The 20,611-nt window shown below is 39.8% G+C and overlaps 2 protein-coding genes and 1 long non-coding RNA gene across 16 annotated transcripts in view; 1 reads left to right on the plus strand and 2 right to left on the minus strand.

The window, feature by feature from the left end:
* The first annotated feature begins 1,329 nt into the window (after window positions 1-1,329).
* On the plus strand, window positions 1,330-12,731 carry KLHDC2 (kelch domain containing 2). 2 transcript variants are annotated; one of them, XM_036347312.1, is made up of 13 exons: window positions 1,330-1,688; window positions 4,342-4,421; window positions 6,181-6,298; window positions 8,060-8,175; window positions 8,456-8,537; window positions 8,718-8,801; window positions 9,461-9,541; window positions 9,617-9,675; window positions 10,012-10,121; window positions 10,723-10,795; window positions 11,959-12,046; window positions 12,144-12,196; window positions 12,423-12,731. In XM_036347312.1, the coding sequence occupies exons 1-13, from the start codon at window positions 1,539-1,541 to the stop codon at window positions 12,544-12,546; spliced, it is 1,218 nt and encodes a 405-aa protein (XP_036203205.1). In that variant the 5' UTR covers window positions 1,330-1,538; the 3' UTR covers window positions 12,547-12,731. The 2 variants fall into 2 exon arrangements, with proteins under 2 accessions (XP_036203205.1, XP_036203213.1); XM_036347320.1 differs by lacking the exon at window positions 4,342-4,421 and having other exon boundaries at window positions 1,553-1,688.
* LOC118675128 lies at window positions 3,056-8,061 on the minus strand. The gene is made up of 2 exons (XR_004973816.1): window positions 6,463-8,061; window positions 3,056-3,406 (listed from the first exon to the last, which is right to left on the minus strand). It is a non-coding gene; the product is annotated as an uncharacterized LOC118675128 (long non-coding RNA).
* Window positions 12,732-13,711: 980 nt separating the features above from the next.
* NEMF (nuclear export mediator factor) overlaps window positions 13,712-20,611 on the minus strand; it is a 64,073-nt gene continuing 57,173 nt past the window's right edge. For 9 of the 13 annotated variants that reach the window (XM_036347228.1, XM_036347250.1, XM_036347239.1 and 6 more), the window contains 7 exons: window positions 18,324-18,401; window positions 17,974-18,171; window positions 15,899-15,934; window positions 14,768-14,868; window positions 14,627-14,670; window positions 14,466-14,545; window positions 13,712-14,182 (listed from right to left, as the gene is read on the minus strand). In XM_036347228.1, coding sequence (XP_036203121.1) covers window positions 14,105-14,182; window positions 14,466-14,545; window positions 14,627-14,670; window positions 14,768-14,868; window positions 15,899-15,934; window positions 17,974-18,171; window positions 18,324-18,401 — 615 coding nt within the window. In that variant the 3' untranslated portion in view covers window positions 13,712-14,104. The other 4 variants (XM_036347221.1, XR_004973812.1, XR_004973811.1 and 1 more) reach the window with 4 other exon arrangements.

Here is a 20,611-nt window from a genome sequence, read left to right on the forward strand (position 1 = left end):
TTCGAAAGATTTACTCTGAGACTATTTAATCAGGAAATAGCTTGAGCCCCCATTGTCAGGACTAGACAATCGGTGCATAACTCAGGCCCTTGCCATGGGTTCAAGGTTCACCAGCATTCCAGGATCCTTGTTTGCACTTCTCTGCTAGTGAAGACAATGGGTGGCCTCCTGCAATTAGTACTTATTCAAAGTGTGTATACCAGTACATTTTTGGGGGACACCCTATATATTTACCTCTAAGCACTGTTATCACAGATTCTGCTAAGTTGTAACAGACAGGCAGTGGGGAGGGAAGGAGTTTCAGGCTATGAAAAGTTAAGCCCTTGGTTGTACAAAGTATTCCTTCTAAAAAGTGATTGCAGCGTTTAGATGGGAAGAGATGATAATCCAGCACGCTCCCCTCACCAAACTCATCCAAATACAGAGGCGCCATTAGATAAGGGATTTAGGTGTATTCTAGTCCCGTCCTGTTTTACAGGAGAGGAATCAAGTTTAGATGATAATTCTGAACTTGCTCTTGACCTAATTGAAATGTAAGAGAAAACCGTGTCAGTGTGTGTGATCATGATTCGCCTGAATGACTGAGCAGTGGTGGGTTTTGAAACGCTTTCGAGTGATTTTCCAAACTAAATCAAGATCTCTGCTGAAGCCCTAGCCAGTTTGGCTTGTGGATAGAGCTTGGGCCTGTGGACTTGAGGGTCCCGGGTTCCATTCTGGTCAGGGCGCATGCCCGGTTCCGGGCTCCATGCCCAGTGTGGGGCGTGCAGAAGGCAACCAATCAATGATTCTCATCATTGATGTTTCTCTCTCTCCCTCTCTGAAATCAATAAAAATATGTATATTTTTAAAAAGGTCTCTGTTGAACCAGAAGAGCGTGGGTGGCGTGTGGCACAGAAAGGGCGAGGCGCGTCTCCTCGTGTCCACATGGCAGCCGGGCATGGGTCCCTTGGAGAGGCTGAGACCAGGAGATGCCAGCGGGGCAATTTCACTGCCCCGTGCAGGCTGCGCACCCGTTGAGGGAATTTCTGGGGAAGAAAGTCTTTGGGGAACCCTGGCTGAGTGCAGCGCAGCCTTGCAGCGCCCGCCGTGGGAGGCGGCTCGGCGCGCGCGGAAGCCCTGGCACAGCTCGGGGCCGGGGCCGGGGCCGGGGCGGAGGCGCGAGCTCGGCGGCAGGCGGACCGGGCGCTGGGGGCGCTGAGCGTGGGCAGCGCTGCCCGAGCCCGGCGGCGGCCTCCGCGGATCGGGCGGTTCCGGCCGCGGCGTCAACCCGGGTTCGGAGGCGCGGCGGAGGCGGGGCGGGGGCGGGCGCACGGCCGGAGGCGGCACCGGCCCTGGGCGCGCCCCTCCCGCCGCCCCGCCCGCCCGCGACCCCCTCCGAGGGGCCGTCCTCCGAGGGGCCGGCCGGACGGAGCGCGGGCGGCGAGGGGCGGCCTCAACGCCGTCCCTTTCGCCGCGGCTCGTTTCTTTCTCCCGTTTCCTTTGTCTGTTCCCCGCTCGCCGCGGTGGGGACTGTTAGCGGACAGAAGTGCAGCCTCAAGATGGCTGATGGCAACGACGATCCGCGGGACGACTTGCCGGGCCCGGCCTACGAGAGCTGCGAGGCCGCGGAGCTCGCCTGCCCCGCCGAGCGCAGCGGCCACGTAGCGGTGGGCGACGGGCGCCACATGTTCGTCTGGGGCGGCTACAAGGTCAGTGGGCCCGGCCGCGGCGGCGCTCGGGGTGACCGGGGCTGGGGCCCGGCGGGCGGACCAGCGCGGCCGGCACCGCGCCCCGACTGACCCCTGGTTTCCCCCTTGTCCCCCTGCGTGTGGGAACCTTCTCTCGAACCCCGGGCCCGTCCCAAGGCTCCCGGGCTGTTGTCACGCCGCCCTCCCGCCCGCACCCTCCCCGCTGCTCGCGGCGGAGCGTTGTGTGGGGCGAGGGCAGGGTGGGCGGCGCCTGGTAACTAACCGTGTTTTTATTTAAAAGCCGGGGTGTGTGTAAGAGGTGGCGGCGTGCGGCACCGAGGTCTTGGGCCCACCGGCCCCGTTGGCCACTCCCGGGGCGGCTGGGGTGTAGGCGACCCCCCCGCCCCCCGCCCCCGGAGCGCGAGGCCGCAGGAGCCGTCGCCCCGCACTGCCCGCCCGCCCGGTCCTGCCACCTGTGCGGGTGGCCGTCGCTCTGCGGTGGGAACATTGTAGGGCTGGTTCCCGCTGAGGCAGGGCTGGAATTTGTCGGAAGAAACATCTGTTACGAAAATTAATGGAAACGCTCCACCAGTAACCAACAGTATCAGCAGCTCCTTGACCCTAATGTAAACAATGTACTTAGTTGCCAGTTGCATTTCTTCTCTCCCTCTGCCAGGGGACTCCTCCCCACGTTAACCCTTGCCCACTAGTTCTCTCTCGCTCTTAAGAACTTCCCAATAACACTCCACCTTCTAGAATTGTGTCATCTGTCCAGTTGGCTATGATGCATTCCTACCAAAGCCATTCTTTTTAGCCCCTTTTCGCCTTAGTCCTGGCGCGTGTGGCTCGGTTGGGCATCCTCTCCTGCACTGAAAGGTCGCTGGTTCCATTCCAGGTCATGGCACATGCCCAGGCTTCAGGTTCGGTACCTGGATGGGGTGTGTATGGGAGACAACCAACCCATGTCTCTCTCACAAGGATATTTCTCTCTCCCTTCCTTCCTCTAAAAATCAATGAAAACATACTGGGGAAAACATTATCTCCTCCCTCCCCCATCGGTTTGAAATCTAGGCCACTACACCTGTTCCTCTGATGACTTGTTTTGTGACTCTGGCAGTAAATTTCAGTTCTTGGTAGTTGATCTGATCACAGTTGACAGCTTGTGAGATGACTCAGAGGGTAGATGGGATAGAGTGCGGTGGCAGCCCTGATTATTTCATGTAGTTTAACAACAAAAGCATTTTCTTTTTGCCAGTCTAATTTGTGTTTTCCTCAGCCTCGATGAGTAGGTGCTTAGAGGGTACGTGTTAAGAGGAAGGGGGGTAGGTATGTGGGACCCTTACTGAAATGTAAGTAACTCCCAAGGAGAAAAGTAAACCTGTCGGTCATATTTCAGTCTAAACTACTTTATTCAAAATTCTGTCTGTAAAATTCAGCATTGAGGGAATGGGGCTTTCTTTGGGCATGGGGAGGGGTGGGGTAGTCAGGGTAGAATATTTCTGGTGCTGTTTTTGAGGTCTTGGCTGCTGAGGGCTGAGGCAAGGTTGAGGCGTATTGGTGAACCAGGTGGGTGTTAGAAACAGGCTATCCATATACTGGCCAGAACCTGAGAGTAGGCTCAGGAAGCTCTTGCAGGTTGTTTGAAGGCAATAAACCCTTGCTTCTCACACAGTAGTCAGTTGCCCTCTCCAGGCCAGGCTCATCTCCTCAGGGTCAGCCTCCTGTCTTCTAGCCTTTCCCTTTGCAAGGGGTGGAGTGAAAAGCAAAAAGTTCACATGGCGGCCGGGTGCTCTGTTCCTGTATAATACTCAAGCTTATTGGACTCTGACACCCATTCTCAGTGAACTGCAATTGTTGACTGTATGTTGACATTGTTCAGAAAGTGGCCAGTGAGGCTCAAAGGCTGGAGAGGTCAGATAGCAGTTGAAGTTGCAACTTCAGGGAAAGAAGGCTGAAATCCTGGTTCTACCATTACTTGCCAAGTACCTTCGGCAAATCACCTCTCTAAAAAACCTGTTTTCTTGAAATACCAACTACGTTTAAGGGTGGTTGTGAGGGTTAAATAAAGCAATCCATGGGTAGCTCTCAGCTAGTTCTAAGAGCATATGGTACGCACAGTCTGTTAAAAATTATTACCTGAAGGAAATGGAGAACAAGGAACTTAAAATATTGCATAAGGACTTAATATTTGCATATTTGCAGTGCTGCCCTCTCTGCATTTTGGTAGAGAATGCATGGGTCAAAGGAAACAATGGCTAGAAAACTATATACATCACGTGCCAGTGTGGGTGAAGAGTTAAAGGTAGACCTTCCTTTAGTCTGCTGACCACGGCACAGGGATACTCTCTCCTGAAGCCATGCAATGACATTTGGTGCACGGTCTGTTCAGGATCAAGTGGCCTTGGAGATTTCCTGATCTCTTACCTTCCTGCACCACAGCACCTACACCGTTATAACTGTTCTCTCAAAAATTGGAAATAAGAGCTGTCTATAATAAGCATTACTTTGAGTATGTGGCATGGGGTGGGGAGGACTGTGCATTTGATGGATTTGTTGGACATATTTAATTTTTCATAATTCTCAGTATCTCAAATTAGATATGAAAAAACATACAATAGTGCCTCTAGAATACCAATTATTTTTATATTTTCAATTTTCTCTTTTTGGTTCTTAGAGTAACCAAGTCAGAGGATTATATGACTTTTATCTGCCTAGAGAAGAACTATGGATCTACAACATGGAGACTGGAAGATGGTAATTGGATTTATAAGAGGGACTAATACATTCAAATACTGTTGCAAACAAAAAGAAACTCTGTAGAGCCCATTCTAATCAATAAAAACATTTTAGTTAAAGATGCTAAGCTATATGTTCTGAAAACAGTATTGTGCTAGTTTGGCCTAACTGCTAAGCTTACTCTTTAGCGTCTCTTCAGAAATATCAGTAATTACTAGATATTTTTATGATCCTTGGAGAAATTTCTCTTCAGGACTCTATAAAGTATCATAGTATTATTAAAATAGAGGTAGAGGCTTCAGATCCTGGAATGGAAATATAATAAAAGTTCCACATATGTATTTTTTCAAGACGTTATGTCTTTTGTTATGTGGCATCTTGAATGCAAAAAAATTATAGATTGTATATACTAGAAATAAAGGTGGTATTTTAATGAGTTTTAACATTAAAATTTCCATAAAATAGTATGTTTTGTTTAAAAAACAGAACTAACGTAAATTTGCCTTCCGTGGGGATATGGTGAAAGGGTCTTTTGCTAGTCTCAGCAGTGGGACTCAAGAGTATGTCCGTGGCAGGATTAACGCGATTCTCAAAAGGCTGGGTTAGTCGTGTTTGAGGATTTATGAAGTAGGCTTCCCCCGTGGTTTGCACTGTGAGAACTTTGTGCTTTATATATATTACATATTATAGATCTCAGAACTGGAATAGTACTCCCACTTGATTTAACAGTTAAACTAAGCATGTTAAGATTCTTCTGTACATAGTTAATCGGTGTTTTCTGAGCTGTTTGCCAATCTTTTTCTAGATAATTGGAAATGTGTAATAGTATCCCTGTAATATGGAATTCTACATATTTTTAAAAATCAGCCCCATAGCCCTAGCTGGTTTGGCTCAGGGATAGAGCCTCTGCCTGGGGACTCAAGGGTCCCAGGTTCTATTCCAGTCAAGGGCATGTACCTCAGCTGCAGGCTCTTCCCCGGGCTGGGCCCTGGTGGGCTCATATAGGAGGCAACCAATGGATGTATTTCTATCTGTCTTTCCCGTTCTCTAAAAAAGCAATGGAAAAATATTCTTGCGTGAGGAATGAAAAATGAATGAATAAATAAAAATAATAAATCAGCCCCATAATTTAAAAAAATAAGCCTATTAAAACTTAAAACCTTATTATAAAGTGATATTGTGAGAAGACCTTGAGTGACCTATTAATATTCTGAATCTTCTATTTCTTAATTAGTTTTGATTCAGCTTTATTTTTAGATTCAGAATGTGTCAAAATATGCAAAGCACTGAGAGCAGTGCCTGACCTATAGTAAGTACTACATAAGTGTCTGTAGTATTACATACGATCTGAATCAGATTCATTTGAATGGCTAACGGTGACCAAATAAAAACACCTACTGAATTAATCTGTCAGGACTGGGACGTCGTTTTCCTGGCCCAGTCAAGAACAAAAACCAAAACAACCACTTTCTGGCCATGTAAATAGAAAGCAAACAATTTAGTTTAAAAACCATAAAATGGTGCGCTCCTGGAGTCATGTGACACTGTAGCTTTTAGAAGCTCTCATTCGGCCTCTGTGCAGGGCTGGCAAAGCCTGTGGGATGAAGAGGAAAGAGCTCATTCTTTGAATTAGTTTTAGAGCTAGATGAGACCCTGGACATGATCTAGTCAACCCGTTCATTTTATTTTTCCCCCCTTTATTGTGGAAATAGAAGAAAAATAAAAATATTTTTGCATTTCCCTTGTGGGAGGCTTATTTATATTGCTTTCCTCTCAGGAAAAAAATGAACACTGAAGGTGATGTTCCTCCTTCCATGTCAGGAAGCTGTGCCGTGTGTGTAGACAGGATGCTGTACTTGTTCGGAGGACACCACTCACGAGGCAATACGAATAAGGTTAGTGTTCTAAGGGTTACGGTTCAAGGCAGTTTTATTCTTTCTTTAGACAACTTGAGACTTCTATGGTTACCCATAGCTATTCCTGTCCCAGTTAAAAAATATGTTACTTGATTATGGTATGAATGTGCATTTCAGTATTTTGTCTACCGGTTTGTATTTACCTAGGCCTTTTATAAAATCAACTTGGTTGGTAACCTGTGTGCAGTAACTTCCTATGTTGTTTTTCTTTGTGTTCTTTGTGTTCTTTGCAGCTACTTGTTCTTTTAGCAACCTGGAGTGTTAGATGAATAACAGTAAATTAGATGAAAATGAGGTAATCATGGGGGGCAGGGTAAAAATTAACAGGCCACCACTCAGAAAGCCATAAGGATAAATTAACACTGACAAAATTGTATCTACTAACATTTCTATGATCTGGCACCATGAGATATTGTCATTCAGACTTTGTTCATGCTTTACCCAAATAGGAAAAAGATGATCAGTTGTTCTCTCAGGCCAGGAGAGACAGATGAAGTCAGTCAGAAAGGTGCATATGATCTAGGTAGACTAAAAATTCATTTATTTGGCAACTTCTTGGGCACCTTGTATGCTGAGCACTTGGTTAGACATTGGAGACTCAGATGAATGAGTCTGTGCCTCCTGGAGCTCATTCTAAAAGGGACACATATAACAAGTAAATGATTTCAGTAGCATATGGTACAGAGATACACAGAGCCTGGCTATGGTAATAGTTCAGTAAATATTTTTGAATCTGAAAAAGACTCCTTGACATTGTGTTTGGTAGGAAGGTGATTCTTGAATAATACAGTTCAAAGGGGGAGGCAAGATATAGGTGTCAAGATGCAGAAGTGTAAACAAATATGTTGTTCATGGAAATGTCAAATGGTCCAATGTAGATGGAGCATATGGCTGAGATGGTTTCAAACTGCTCCTAGGAATTCCAGGGCACCTGTGAGAGGAGCATAATGGTGTTAGGTGGCTCCAGACCACCCCTTCCGCTACCATTTTAACAAGTGTAGCACCATTTTAGTTTTTATATTTTAGGCTTTTACTTAAAGATTTTGTTTAAAGAAAGGGTTCTGAAGCATAGCTATAGGCTGTATTTGAACCATGTATTTTTCAGGGCTAAGAAGGAGAAAAATAATTTTGCACAACATGAGGAAGCTTGAGAAAGAGAGCTGTGGCTTTCAGAGAAATTGTAGTCATAATATATCAAGTGGCTTGGGTGTCTTAAGTAAAAAAAAATAATAATAATTAAAAATATATATATATATTCAAGCACCTGGATGTGAACCCTTAAAGATAGACCAATGTTTAATCTTTTAAGATTTGTCCTTAGCTCCTAGAGTTAAGTAGGCACATAGGACATGTTTGTTAAGTTGAATTTGGAGTGCAATTGCTGAGTCTGATTTTTTTTTTTTTTGGTTATACCATCCTGATACCCATAAATTAGATCAGGAAACTCTAAGTGCCTATCTAAGCCCAGAATGTAAACCAATATACTTCTATTCCCTCACCAAAAAAGTGTGGCTGTGGAAAAAAAAAAAATTAGCTGAACTAATAAACAGGATGCTTAGTGACTTGGGTAACTTATATTCTGGCACAAGTTCCTTATCTAGACTCAAGAACAGTTTGTAGACACATAGGTAGTATTGAATTAGATGATATTCTTATTATTATAAATCACAGCAAAGTTAAATACCAAGGTTGAATTTCTTACACAAAACCAGATCTAACAGAAACCATTGTTTTTGACAGTTCTACATGCTGGATTTAAGGTCTACAGACAGAGTATTACAGTGGGAAAGAATTGATTGCCAAGGAATTCCTCCGTCATCAAAGGATAAACTTGGTGTCTGGGTATATAAAAACAGGTGAGTTAGCAGCAGCACTAAGGTTTGGGGTTTTATGTGGAAAGTGGTTTGCCTTCAAGTATCTTTAGCCAATAACCTTTGAAATTATAGAATGTATGAGGATTAAGTGAATTAATACATCAAAGCACTTAACATAGCACTGAGACATATAGGCATTATTATGAATATTTTCATATACTCAACTGTGCCTTTGCAACTCATATAACAAAGAAAAATCTCTTATATACTAACTTGCGTATCTGAATTTTTAGTGGCTTATGTTTTTGTTTTAATATAATAGGTTAATATTTTTTGGAGGGTATGGATATTTACCTGAAGATAAAGTATTGGGAACTTTTGAATTTGATGAAACATCTTTTTGGGTAAGTGAAGTTTCATATTTGCATATGGCCTGCTTAGTATGTTGAAATAATACAGTTTGTTTGGTAGTAGTTTTGTTCATTTTGTTAATAATTAATAAATCAGATCAAGGCTATATAATTTTGCAAACACTCTTTGTAAAATAATTGCAAAATAACTCAGATTCTTACTATTTTCTGTAGAATTCAAGTCACCCAAGAGGATGGAATGATCATGTACATATTTTAGACACTGAAACATTTATCTGGAGTCAGCCTATAACTACTGTGAGTTACTAAAGACTAATGGATTATTAAAGCATGACTATTAGAGAAAGGAAGCTGGGAGGTGGTATTAAGATTGATAGTTCATTCTTCTTGTTTTCTGGAGAAGGGCCATAGCTTTTATAATTCTCCAAGCACTCTAGAACTCAGAAAAGTTTAATGAATGTGTAGACCAGCCCAGCATCTATTATCTAATAGATATTGAGTGCTACTGTTTGTAATTAAATAAATGACCTAGCACTATATTGGAACTTAAGTTACTCAAATATCAGTTTCTTTCTCCTCTGATTACAGATGTTATATAATGTGCTAGCTTTCAGATCAAAATAAAACAAGCATTCTGTTTATTTAGTAATACACCTCAAAAATGTAAAATTAAAAGTCCCAGTTTTATTAGTTTGCTTTAGTACTGCTATTGACTAGAAGTCTACACTTCAGCTTGAAAGCTCAAGTGTCTGCATATTCTTATGTGGAAAGTGGTTTGTCATTCAAGTATCCTCAGCCCAAACCGTTGTAACTGTAGAACATATGAGGATTAAATGAATTAATACATCAAAGCACTTAACACAGCACCATTATCATATGAGTATCTTCATATACTGAAGACTCTGGTATTTATAAAACATTCCCTTACTTAATAAATTGCTTATTAACTTTAATAGGGTAAAGCACCTTCACCTCGTGCTGCCCATGCCTGTGCAACAGTTGGAAACAAGGGCTTTGTGTTTGGAGGCAGATATCGGGTGAGTATATAAACAGTTTCAATGACTTGCTTTGAATTATTCAGAATGGTTAACTATTTAATTATCCTTTTTTAGGATGCTAGGATGAATGATCTTCACTATCTTAATCTGGATACATGGGAGTGGAATGAATTGTAGGTATTATGTTAGATAATTATTTAGAAAAGTTTTACAAAAAATTTCAATGGCTTTTTTCCCTTTTCTCTATTATTAGTATAAAATGTACTTGCTTAAATTTTCTTTATTTCCAGTTCCCATTAACTATGTGCCTGGCATATAGTATGTGCTCAATGTTTGTTGAAAAGAAAAGGTCTAAAGTTGACCGTCAAAGAAAATAGTTCATTCTAAAGTATGCAGTTAATACCAAAAAGCGTTTTTAAATTTAAAGTCTCTTTTTTCTTTAATTCCATATAACTTCAATATTTCTTTACTTTTAGAAGTCAGTATTATAACTTAGCTATTATTTTCAGAATTCCACAAGGCCTGTGCCCAGCTGGCCGATCTTGGCACTCGCTGACACCAGTTTCTTCAGATCATCTCTTTCTCTTTGGAGGATTTACCACTGACAAACAGCCACTAAGTAAGTCTTTAAAAATATGAGCCCTGGCCTAGCCAGTTTGGCTCAGTGGACAGAGCCTGTGGACTGAAGGGTCCCAGGTTCAATTCTGGTCAAGGGCACATGCCCGGGTTGCTTGAGGCCCAGTAGGGGGCATGCAGGAGGCAGCCAATCAATGATTCTCATCATTGATGTTTCTCTCTCTCTCTCCCTCTCCCTTCCTCTCTCTGAAATCAATTTAAAACCACCTCTCTCAACTTTTCTTTAAAAAAAAGTGATAAACTGTCATTCATCATATATACTTAGTTGGAAAAAATTAGTCTATTTGGATGTATTAAGGCTACAGGGTCAGTTGGAAGGTTTACTATTAATTTTGACCCTATAATATAACCCTGTTAATTGTTTTCTGTAAAGAAATGCCCTGGAATACTTAAAGGCCCTGCTGAAGGATTCTAATATGCAAGGGCTTACTTGGTTTATTGCAGAGGATAAAAGGAAATATACTTTCTCTTATCTATCACAATCTGATTAATAACCTTTCTTGCTAAAGCTGTGTCCTTTAAATATTAATATCACATTGGTAGAATAACATACTTCATAGTTGTTGTTTTTTTGTTTCAATCAGGTGATGCCTGGACTTACTGTATCAGTAAAAATGAATGGCTACAGTTTAATCATCCCTACACTGACAAACCAAGGTATGATCTATTTAAAAAGGTAATTCTCTTGCAGGCTCAGTCCCCAGTGTGGGGCATGCAGGAGGCAGCCAATCGACGATTCTCTCTCATCAATGATATTTCTTTCTTTCTTCCGCTCCTTTCCTCTCTGAAATCAATAAAACTATATTTTTTTAAAAAGGTGATTCTTACACTAAATTAATGAGGTCCATAAAGGTGTACAAGACAGAATAATAAATACCCTAGCATTCACTAAGGTTTAACATCAGGCCTTTTGAAAGAAAAAAAACAACAACAACAAACCCATCCTAGTATCAGATGCTTTCTTTTCCATCATCTCTGAAAGATAGGACTGGAGTTTGATTTTCACTTTTTCCTTTATCATAAAATTACTGATATAGTTAACATTTATAATCAAGTTCTTTACATAAGATAACTGAACTGCATCTAGGCTACTATTAAAAAAAGAAAAAGAAAAGGAACTGGAAAGTAGAGAATTTCAAAACCTTAATTAATGTATATAGGAAAAAATCAAGAACTTTCCGCTAGATTTTCAATGGCACTGCATAACAAAGAGTAAGAAGTCAAGCCATCGAAAAAGAAGAGCCCATTAAACACCCAGTTATTTTTGTTGTTATCCTCAAAAAGAACTGTTACAAAGACTGGAAAGGAAATGATAGTTAAACTAGGTGTTCAAAGCACATTAAGATATGTCATCCTGCATTTTTCCTAAGCCTCTAACCTCCGTATAGTCAGGCCACTAAGACTCCGTTTGGCACAAATATTCTTTCCATAGAATCATCAGGCCTTCAGAGGCTTTGTTTCCTCAGGCAGATTCAGCATCCCTCAGATGTTTTGTGTAAGGCCAACTGGCCCTGCCTATGAAAAGCAGAAGAGGCCATATACCACACAGATCTGTATTGCTAACGAAGATCTAGAGAACAGTTTCAGTTCAAACCCCTCACTGCATAGGAGGTTTGGACCAAAGAGGAAATGCTGACATCCAAATAAAACATTGATTTTTCTAGCTTTGGCTACTTTTCTTTCAGGTAATTGCTTCTCACTCCATGATGTTTTGGTCTGAACTAAAGATCTCTAGTCTTTATGTCATCAGTCTCTCTAGTATAAATGATCAATTTGGTGTTTTGGGTGACTGCAAACTCAAGTTTTTGTTTTGAATGTAGATTATGGCATACAGCTTGTGCCAGTGATGAAGGAGAAGTAATTGTTTTTGGTGGTTGTGCCAATAACCTTCTTGTCCATCACAGAGCGGTAAGTATACTATCTTATGTTAAAGGAGACTTCATAATATTGCTGAAACTTATTTGTGAAGTATTTGCTTTTTAATGTGTTCTTATATATTTTTCAGGCACACAGTAATGAAGTACTCATATTTTCAGTTCAACCAAAATCTCTTGTAAGGTAAGTAGCTTTTTATTTGGAACTTTAGAATATTTAAAATAGTGCTCTTGAAAAACTAGGTTTATGGATAATTTAAAAGGGTACTAACAAGTTTTTATGGATCCAACTAACCAGTTCCTATGAAAATTTTTAAAGAAAATGGTTTCTTTCTTTTTAATAGCTTAGCAAGTGAGGGTACTTCTAAACAGCAAAGTGAAATTATTTTTCTCTTCCCTTATTCTTTCAGGCTAAGCTTAGAAGCAGTCATTTGCTTTAAAGAAATGTTAGCCAACTCGTGGAACTGCCTTCCAAAACACTTACTTCACAGTGTTCATCAGAGGTTTGGTAGTAACAACACTTCTGGGTCTTAGGTTTCATAGATCATGCCTCTGATCACCTTGCATGGACAGCAATTCTGTGAACATCAAAGAGTGGCATCATTTGTATAGTTACATGCATTGTGTAGCTTTGCAGCTTTTTGGTTTTAATGTGCATGTGAATGGCCTAGAGAACCTATTTTTGTGTCCAAAGTTTACAATAAATGTATTTAACACCAGTAACATTGTCTTCTGTTAAAACAAAGGAAAATTAATACTTGGGCTTTACCCCAAGGCATGGTTGTTATATTTCCTTTTTGATAACTTCAAGATACCTATCGGTAGAAACACTTATTCTTACCACCTAAAATGGTGAAGTTATTTTTCCCCTCTTATTGAGAGTATATTGGGTTGACACTGGTTAACATTATACAGGTTTCAGGTGCACAATTCCACAACACGTCATCTATACACTTATACTACCCCCCAAGTTGAAGTTATTATTTTCAAAAATTAATTTAGATGTTTTTAAATGGCAAGAATAGTCTATTTTGTTGTACTTACAATATGAGGCTACACAGTTATAAAGTTTTTTTAAACATCAATTTCAAATGGAAAAATACTCTCAATAGGACTGAAAACTGGTAAATAAATTCTGGAAGGACAAACAGCTGTTTAGTACTTTGACCTTAAATGCTTTGGTATAGTGTCTTGGGGAATTGGTCATGTTGAATCTAAGTAGCTGTTATTTGATCATTTAAAAAGTAGCAGTTTTGTAGCTCATAAAAGAATGGAAATAAGGTATGACCTTATTCCCCATTCTGCTAGGAGACAGAAGAAAACTGGGTCTGGAGTCTTTCCTGACTCTAACCCTAAAAGTGCACTTCTGACATTGTAGGTTAAGGTACTCAGTAACATGCCACTGATACTAGAGGTGGAAAATAAAATGGTACAGAACTGAATGAGATTACAAGAAAGAAGGTGAAAAGTGAGGGTGTATAAATGCATGGAAATGTTCAACACCAATTTCTTCAAAGTGTTATTCCTTAAGCTTAGTCATGGGAATTATTTATATTTTAAATCTGGTCTAATATACATTTTGACAGGTATAAGGCAGAAGGAAACTTACTCCTTCAATACTTAGGGTTTTCAAGACTCAATTCTAAATGTTTAACTGCCCCCAACCACCACCACCAGAAAAAAAACAAAACCCAACAACTTGTGATTGGCCTGTGAGAGACAGATATATTAGACATTATATACAGTAGACTACCAAGTCAATAGTCTAAGTAACTGAGCCATTTCACTATTCAATTTCTTTACAGCATGAATACTTATTAACCTCACAAATTTCGAGAAAATTTAGAATAACTACAGATGTATACAATTAGCATTTAACTGTCCACAGATATTTTGGAAATCCTATCATAGACAATGTCTCCTCTCTATAAAAGTGGAATAAAACAAGAATAAGTCCTTTTGGCAGATATAGCAAGGCAATGTTTAGTTCATATTTAAAAGCCGAAATCTTGTTACATAGTTTTTTCATCTTTGAACTTCCAAAAGACTATAAAAGTGGCTCTTCTTAATATATTTTAGGATTTCATTTCAGCTATTTCCTCTTTATATTCAGAAGATTGGGTGCAGACACTTTCACTTTGCCAGGAATGTTTCTTGATAAATCCGTGTCCTAAAAAAAGAGAATTGCTGAATATTTTCACATTCTATATGGTCAATCATATTTCTTTTTATGACAGTTTATGTATCCTGTGCTATCAAAAGGAAGGCACTTCTAAAATTTTTATGTGAAGTGATTCTACTTATTTGATACTGCTTCTAGGAAGCATTTTCTACCAAGACAGTAGCTGCAACTTGCATCTACTAAATAAATCAAGAACAAAATAACAGCAAGTAACTGCTGACATTTTCAGAATGTTCTGCCATCTTCAGAAAGTTCAGGAGGAATACCTTACCTTTACGCTGCGGAATAAGTCTTTTTCTCTTGCTGTTGCTTCTTTAGAATGCATGAAACTATGCAAGGCTGTTTTTGCAGCTGTAAATAGAAATTAGAAGAATCTAGTTCTGTTCAGTCAAGAAATGTTTAAAATGACAATTCAAAAAAGTTTTTAAATACCTTTTCCCTTTTTCTGAATTCCAGGAGTAAGTTTCACTTTGTATCTTTAAAGAGGAATTGTATATGTTAGTAAACAGCTATTACAAACAACTCATAAATCACTGTTGTGACAGCTGCTTTAGTTAAATGGTGATGACTTACTTATAGTTTGTCATGGTGGTATAAGGGGCACACATTGGAATGGCAAACAGTAGTACATCTTCAGCATGTGGCTGTCCCGTCAAAGAGTCAAACAGATTTTCCTAAAAAGGGAAAACAAACAATTATTAAAGTAATTCACATCACTTCTAAAAAAGCAACTCTAAAACCTGTCAAAATAGTATCTCAATGTATTTTTATCCTTTTCTGATTGATAGTCATAAGCTCTGCTTTATAGCTCTGAAGAGCTTAAGACCAATGGTGTTTAAATATATATTCTTGATTACTTATCATTTTTCCTAGCATAATGAGAAAATGATTTTCAAAACAGCACTCATAATCCATTTAAGAGAAAGGGAGAAAAAAACGTGCTAGGTGTTACTTGAGTTGTGGGAAACTACTATGGATTAAAATGAAACATGACAATGACCACAAATAGATTTAAATCCATTGCATGGAAATGGGACTCATACTCTGGCTAGACCAGTGGTTCTCAACCAGGGGGTTTTGCCCCCAGAACACACTGGGCAATGTCTGGAGACATTTTCAGTGGTCACAAATGGGGGAGAGGAGTGTGTGTTTGGGGGGGGGGGGGGCGGGCGGGTAGGGATAGAGCGCTACTGACATCTAGTGGGTAAAGACCAAGGATGGGACAGCTACCCACAACAAAGAATTACCCATCCCCAAATATTCATAGTGCTGAAGTGGAAAATTTCAGGGCTAGAATAGCTTCTCTCTTACCTTTTCTTAGGAGAACTCCTAGGGCTTAGAGTTTCCCATTTGGTGGCTGCCTATAAGATTGCCCATATTTTTTAACATGAGTAAATTTAGAGACAAAATGCTTGGTACTACGTGCCATGAGCTCTTCTAAATCTTTTACATATGTTACCTTAGTTCTCAAAACAGCTCTCTCCTCTTAGGGACAGTTATCATCCCCATTCTTCAGATAACGGAACAGGCACAAGGAATGATGTTTCCAAGGTCGCAATTATATGCAGCAAAGTTGGGATTCAAACCCAGAGTGTCTGACTAGAGCCTTGTCTTAGCCTTTTCAGTTTTAATTAGTTGTGTCAAACGTTCTGGGAGCTGAAGTGCAGTCCAAGTGTTGTGGTAGGGACCCCGACAAAAGCATACCTCGTTTCCCTGTTGATCCAGATCTTGCTCTTCCTGCTCCAAATATAAAATTTTAAAAGTCAGCTATAACTTAAATCAAAATTCCACACTATTAAAAACTATGAGGAGAAAGAAACAGTGATTTAACAAGACTGCCACATCTAATTTTTGTGTTCTTCCATGTCCCAAGACTCTGACTGACTTAATTTGTGTCTAATGATTCAAAAAGCAATGCCATTCAAAGAGAAAAAGGATTGTTCTCTGAGGTTTGAAAAAAGGACTTTCCCATAGAGCAGCGACTTTCAACCTTTTCCATCCCATGGCACACATAAAGTAATTACTAAGATTCTGCGGCACATCAAAAAATATACAGTGGGGCCTTGACTTACGAGTGTCCCGACTAACGAGTTTTTTTGAGATACGAGCTGTCTCTTGGCCGATTTTTTGCTTTGAGTTGCAAGCTAAAATTCGGGTTACGAGCCAGCTTCAGATACCCCACCGCTAGTTGGCGCAGCGAACGTCACAGTGAACGCCACAACATCAGCCCAGCATCATGTGTCTCACTCGTTCACAATTGATTTGACATACGAGTAATTTGAGTTACGAGCTCCGTCACGGAACGAATTAAACTTGTAAGTCAAGGCCCCACTGTATATACTGCCGATCTGACCAAAAAATAAATATAATTTTGATTTATTCACACCGGACAGCTATTGTGTTGGCTGTTGCCTTTTTTTTTTTTAATCTAAGGGAAAAGAGGTCAGTGCTCCTGACTAAATAGTCAGGTATTACATGTTTTAAAAATTCTTGAGGCACACCAGTTGAAAATCGCTGCCACAGAGTATATGCTGAAGCGATGAATGTTATAAGGACAATTTAAATGACAAACAGCTCTGGCCCATGTGGCTCAGCTGGACATTATCCTGTGAACCAAAGGGTTGCTGGTTCAATTCCTGGTCAGGACACATACCCAAGTTTCAGACTCAATCCCTAATATGGGGTGTGCAGGAGGCAGCCAATCGATGTTCCTCTCTCACAATGATGTCTCTCTCTCCCTCTCCCTTCCTCTATCTCTAAAAATCAATAAAACATTTTGTAAACAAAAAAAATAAAAGTGACAAATAACTAAGCTTGATGCATTTGCCAAGGAAAAAGAAAACAGAATTTTGATAAACAGAACTTTTATACTTTAGTCTCTGTTCAACAGTTTTAGGATAAATTTTCACACAGTAAGATAAGCTTAATTTTTGCTCACATTAAAAACCTATCTGGATATAATATGTCCATGAAAGAACATTCAAAATTAACACCTTTAATGAATACTTGTAAGTCTAAAGTTTACAGAATAAATTATAAGTATGAGAACTAAAAATTTGAGGACTGAAATGAATTTTAGTATTAGTAAACAACAGGGGAAAATAGCAAAACATTTAGAATCTCCATGAACATTACCTGCACTCATGGAACACAAAGTTAAAACCAAAGCTTCAACTGCCATAAATGAAAATACAGGCTGAATAAAATTTTTTACAAATTTGAGTCCTTTGCTCAGAATTTCAAGAAGATGTATGTATTCATGTAAGAAGATATACTTAGGGCTAGTCTTGTACTCATTTGATAGAATAATCAGGCAACCATCTTAACTGAAAAAATGTTAACTTCTCATGGTTTTGAAATCAGGGCACTTGGCACTTTTGATTGTGTAGCCATTCACAACATTACGTAAGATAACATAGCATTTATTCCTGTAGAAAAACCTCGAGAAGTGCAAACTTATTTTCGACTCATCTTAACAACAGTCCCAGTTATTTGTCTTATTTTAACTGAGTTCCCACCAGAATCAAATAAAGCCTGTTTCAAAAAACTGATTATTTTAAAAGACTTGTGATAAACTATCAACTATGAACACCACCATTTTTATGTTTATGTTCTGGAATTTTAGTCTTACAGGTTTATTTCTAGGGTGACTTTTCATCAAGGATAGGGTTATTACTTGTCCTGGTTTTAGCACTGTTAAGTCTCATGTCCTGAGAACCCTAGAATGATTGGTCACCCTAACTAAGGAGCAAAAGCCCACGTGTGTACGGTAACCTTACCTTGTCATCATGTGGATCATCTACAGCCAAGTCTTGTAACTCATGAGTTATAACCTCAAAGGATGGGGTTTCTTTCTTTATGCTGTCTGAGACCTGTAGTCCTCCTCTAGGTTTCTGGGGCTGTTTCTTCACTGGTTCATCCTTCATTTTTCCTTTCTTCCCCTTCTTCCCTTTCTCTTCTTTATTTGAACCTGCAGACTTAATTCATAGAGGAAAGAAGTTAATGTCAGTATTTTCAATATTGTCAATATTTTAACAAAAGTGTATTGAATACCTAGCATATATAATAGGCAGGGATCTGGATGCCCCTTGAAAAGCAAAGGAAGAAAATATTTTTAGATATTACTTACCCCCAGCAATTTCATAATGAGTTCACGGTCTTCTTCATCTTGGTCCTTGTATTTTCCCTTCATTTTTTTCATTTTACTCTACAATATCAAAAGATTTTTGTTGGAAAAATTCAGCAGTAAAAAAAAATGAGAACAAATGTTGGTAAAGAAAAATTGCTTCTTTAGTTCTCTGTCAAAAATGCTATTGAGCAAGGCACCATTCTAAAGATAGATAAATCATAGTCCTCACCCCTCAAGGAATTTACCATCTGGTGGAAAAAGAAGATACATATAAGAGTATGAACAAATTAACGCAACATATTCTAAATACAGTAGAGGTACATACAAATTATTTCTAAGATAATTTTGAGAAAAGACATTTCTTTGAGCTTGAGCAAGAACTGGAGGGGGGAATAAAGCAAAACTTGAAAATCTTAAAGAAATACATTTTATAGTATCTGGGAAAATAGGAAAAGCAAGATTATAAGGTAAAGACAAGACTAATAATAGCAAGTCATTGCATTTGGTTGGAGTCAGGATATACATATAGAGGAGAAACAGGAAACAAGGCAGCACAGATAGGCTGGGTAGTTACTATCAAGGCTCTTAAGACTGAATTTTTATCAATGGAACTAGTGAAATCTTTACTCAAACTACACATCCAAATCATCCTAGTGCTTTTTAAAACTACAGACTTGTATCTAGGTCTCATATTCAAAGATTTTTTGTCTTGATTAGACTTAACTGGGGCCCAAATAACAAATTCCTAATTTTTAAATGTTTCTTTAAACAGGACACACACACACACAAGACTGGTAAGTCCGACTTTATTAAAATTAACAAATGCTGCTCATCAAAAAACACTATTATAAAAGTGAAAAAAAATGAAGTCTCAAAATGTGAAAAGTATTGGGCCCTGGTCGGTGTGGCTTAGTTGGCTGGAGCATCATCCTGTGCACTGAAGGTTAAGGGTTTGATTCCTGGTCAGGGCACATCCCCAGGTTGTGGATTTGATTCCTGGTCGGGGTACATATCGGGGGCAACTGATGAATGTTTCTCACATCAATGTTTCTCTCTCTTCCTCTCCCTCTGCCTTCTTTTCTCTCTAAAATGAATAAAACATGTCCTTGGGTGAAGATTAAAACAATAATTTTTAAAAACTGTGAAAAATATTTGTAATACATATATCAATAAAAGACATATTCAGTATTTAAGAGAACACCAAGTGCTCAATATAATTAAAGCAAAAATAAGATTTCAGTATATCTATACTTAAATGACAAAAAAATAACCTGACAATACCAAAAGTTAGTGAGGATATGAAGCAACTGGAAAGCAACTAGAATTCTGACACAGTGCTTGTTGGGAAATGGTACATGTATTCTGGAAACTAGTATTATCTACTAAAGCCAAACAACATGTACAATACAACCCAGCAATACTCCTTCTCACTACAACACAACAGAAATGCATAAATGACATAGATGAGAATGTCTATTAACAATACTGTAGATAGATAAATTGTGGCAGTCATACAATGGAATGCTACTAAGCAATGCATATGAACTACTTTTATATGCAACATGCATGACATACAATGTTGAGTGAAACATGCTGGACAAAGGAGTATATAACATATGATTGTTTTTATATAAAGTTCAAAAACAGGCAAAATAATCTAGTGAGTAATAATGTTTTTGGCCCAGCCGGTGTGGCTCAATGGTTGAGCACTGACCCAAGTGAACCAAGAGGTTACTGGTTCAATTCCCAGTCAGGACACATGCCAGGGTTGCGGGCTAGGTCCCAGTAGGGGTAGTGCAGGAGGCAGCTGATCAAAGATGTTTCTCTCTCTCTATCCCTCTCCCTTCCTCAATTTCTAAAAAAAAAAAAAAAAAAAAAAAAAAATCAGTAAAAACATTTTTTAAAGAAGTGATATTTTGGATGGGATGCTATTTAGAAAGAGACAAGAATGAGTTGTGCATTTTATTATATGTACACTAGAGGCCCGGTACACAAAATTCGTGCACTTGGAGGAGGGGGTCCTCCAGCCTGACCTGTGCCCTCTCACAGCGTAGGAGCCTCGCGATCAATCACCCCAAAGAGGTAGGCCTCGCCCACCCATCCGGGGCTCCTTAATGGGTTGTCCCAAAGAGGTAGGCCGGAGCTGGGGACCCGCCCTGCAGCACGCGAGGCAGTGGGGACTCTCCACTGCAACTTGCCTCCTCCGCACGAGGCGGCGGGGACTCTCCGCCAGGACCCGCCTCCTCTTGTGAGGCAGCAGAGATGCCGGGACCGGCCCCCTCCGTGCC

Source organism: Myotis myotis, unplaced genomic scaffold (assembly GCF_014108235.1).
Source record: "Myotis myotis isolate mMyoMyo1 unplaced genomic scaffold, mMyoMyo1.p scaffold_m19_p_1, whole genome shotgun sequence".
Taxonomy (NCBI): Eukaryota; Metazoa; Chordata; class Mammalia; order Chiroptera; family Vespertilionidae; genus Myotis; species Myotis myotis.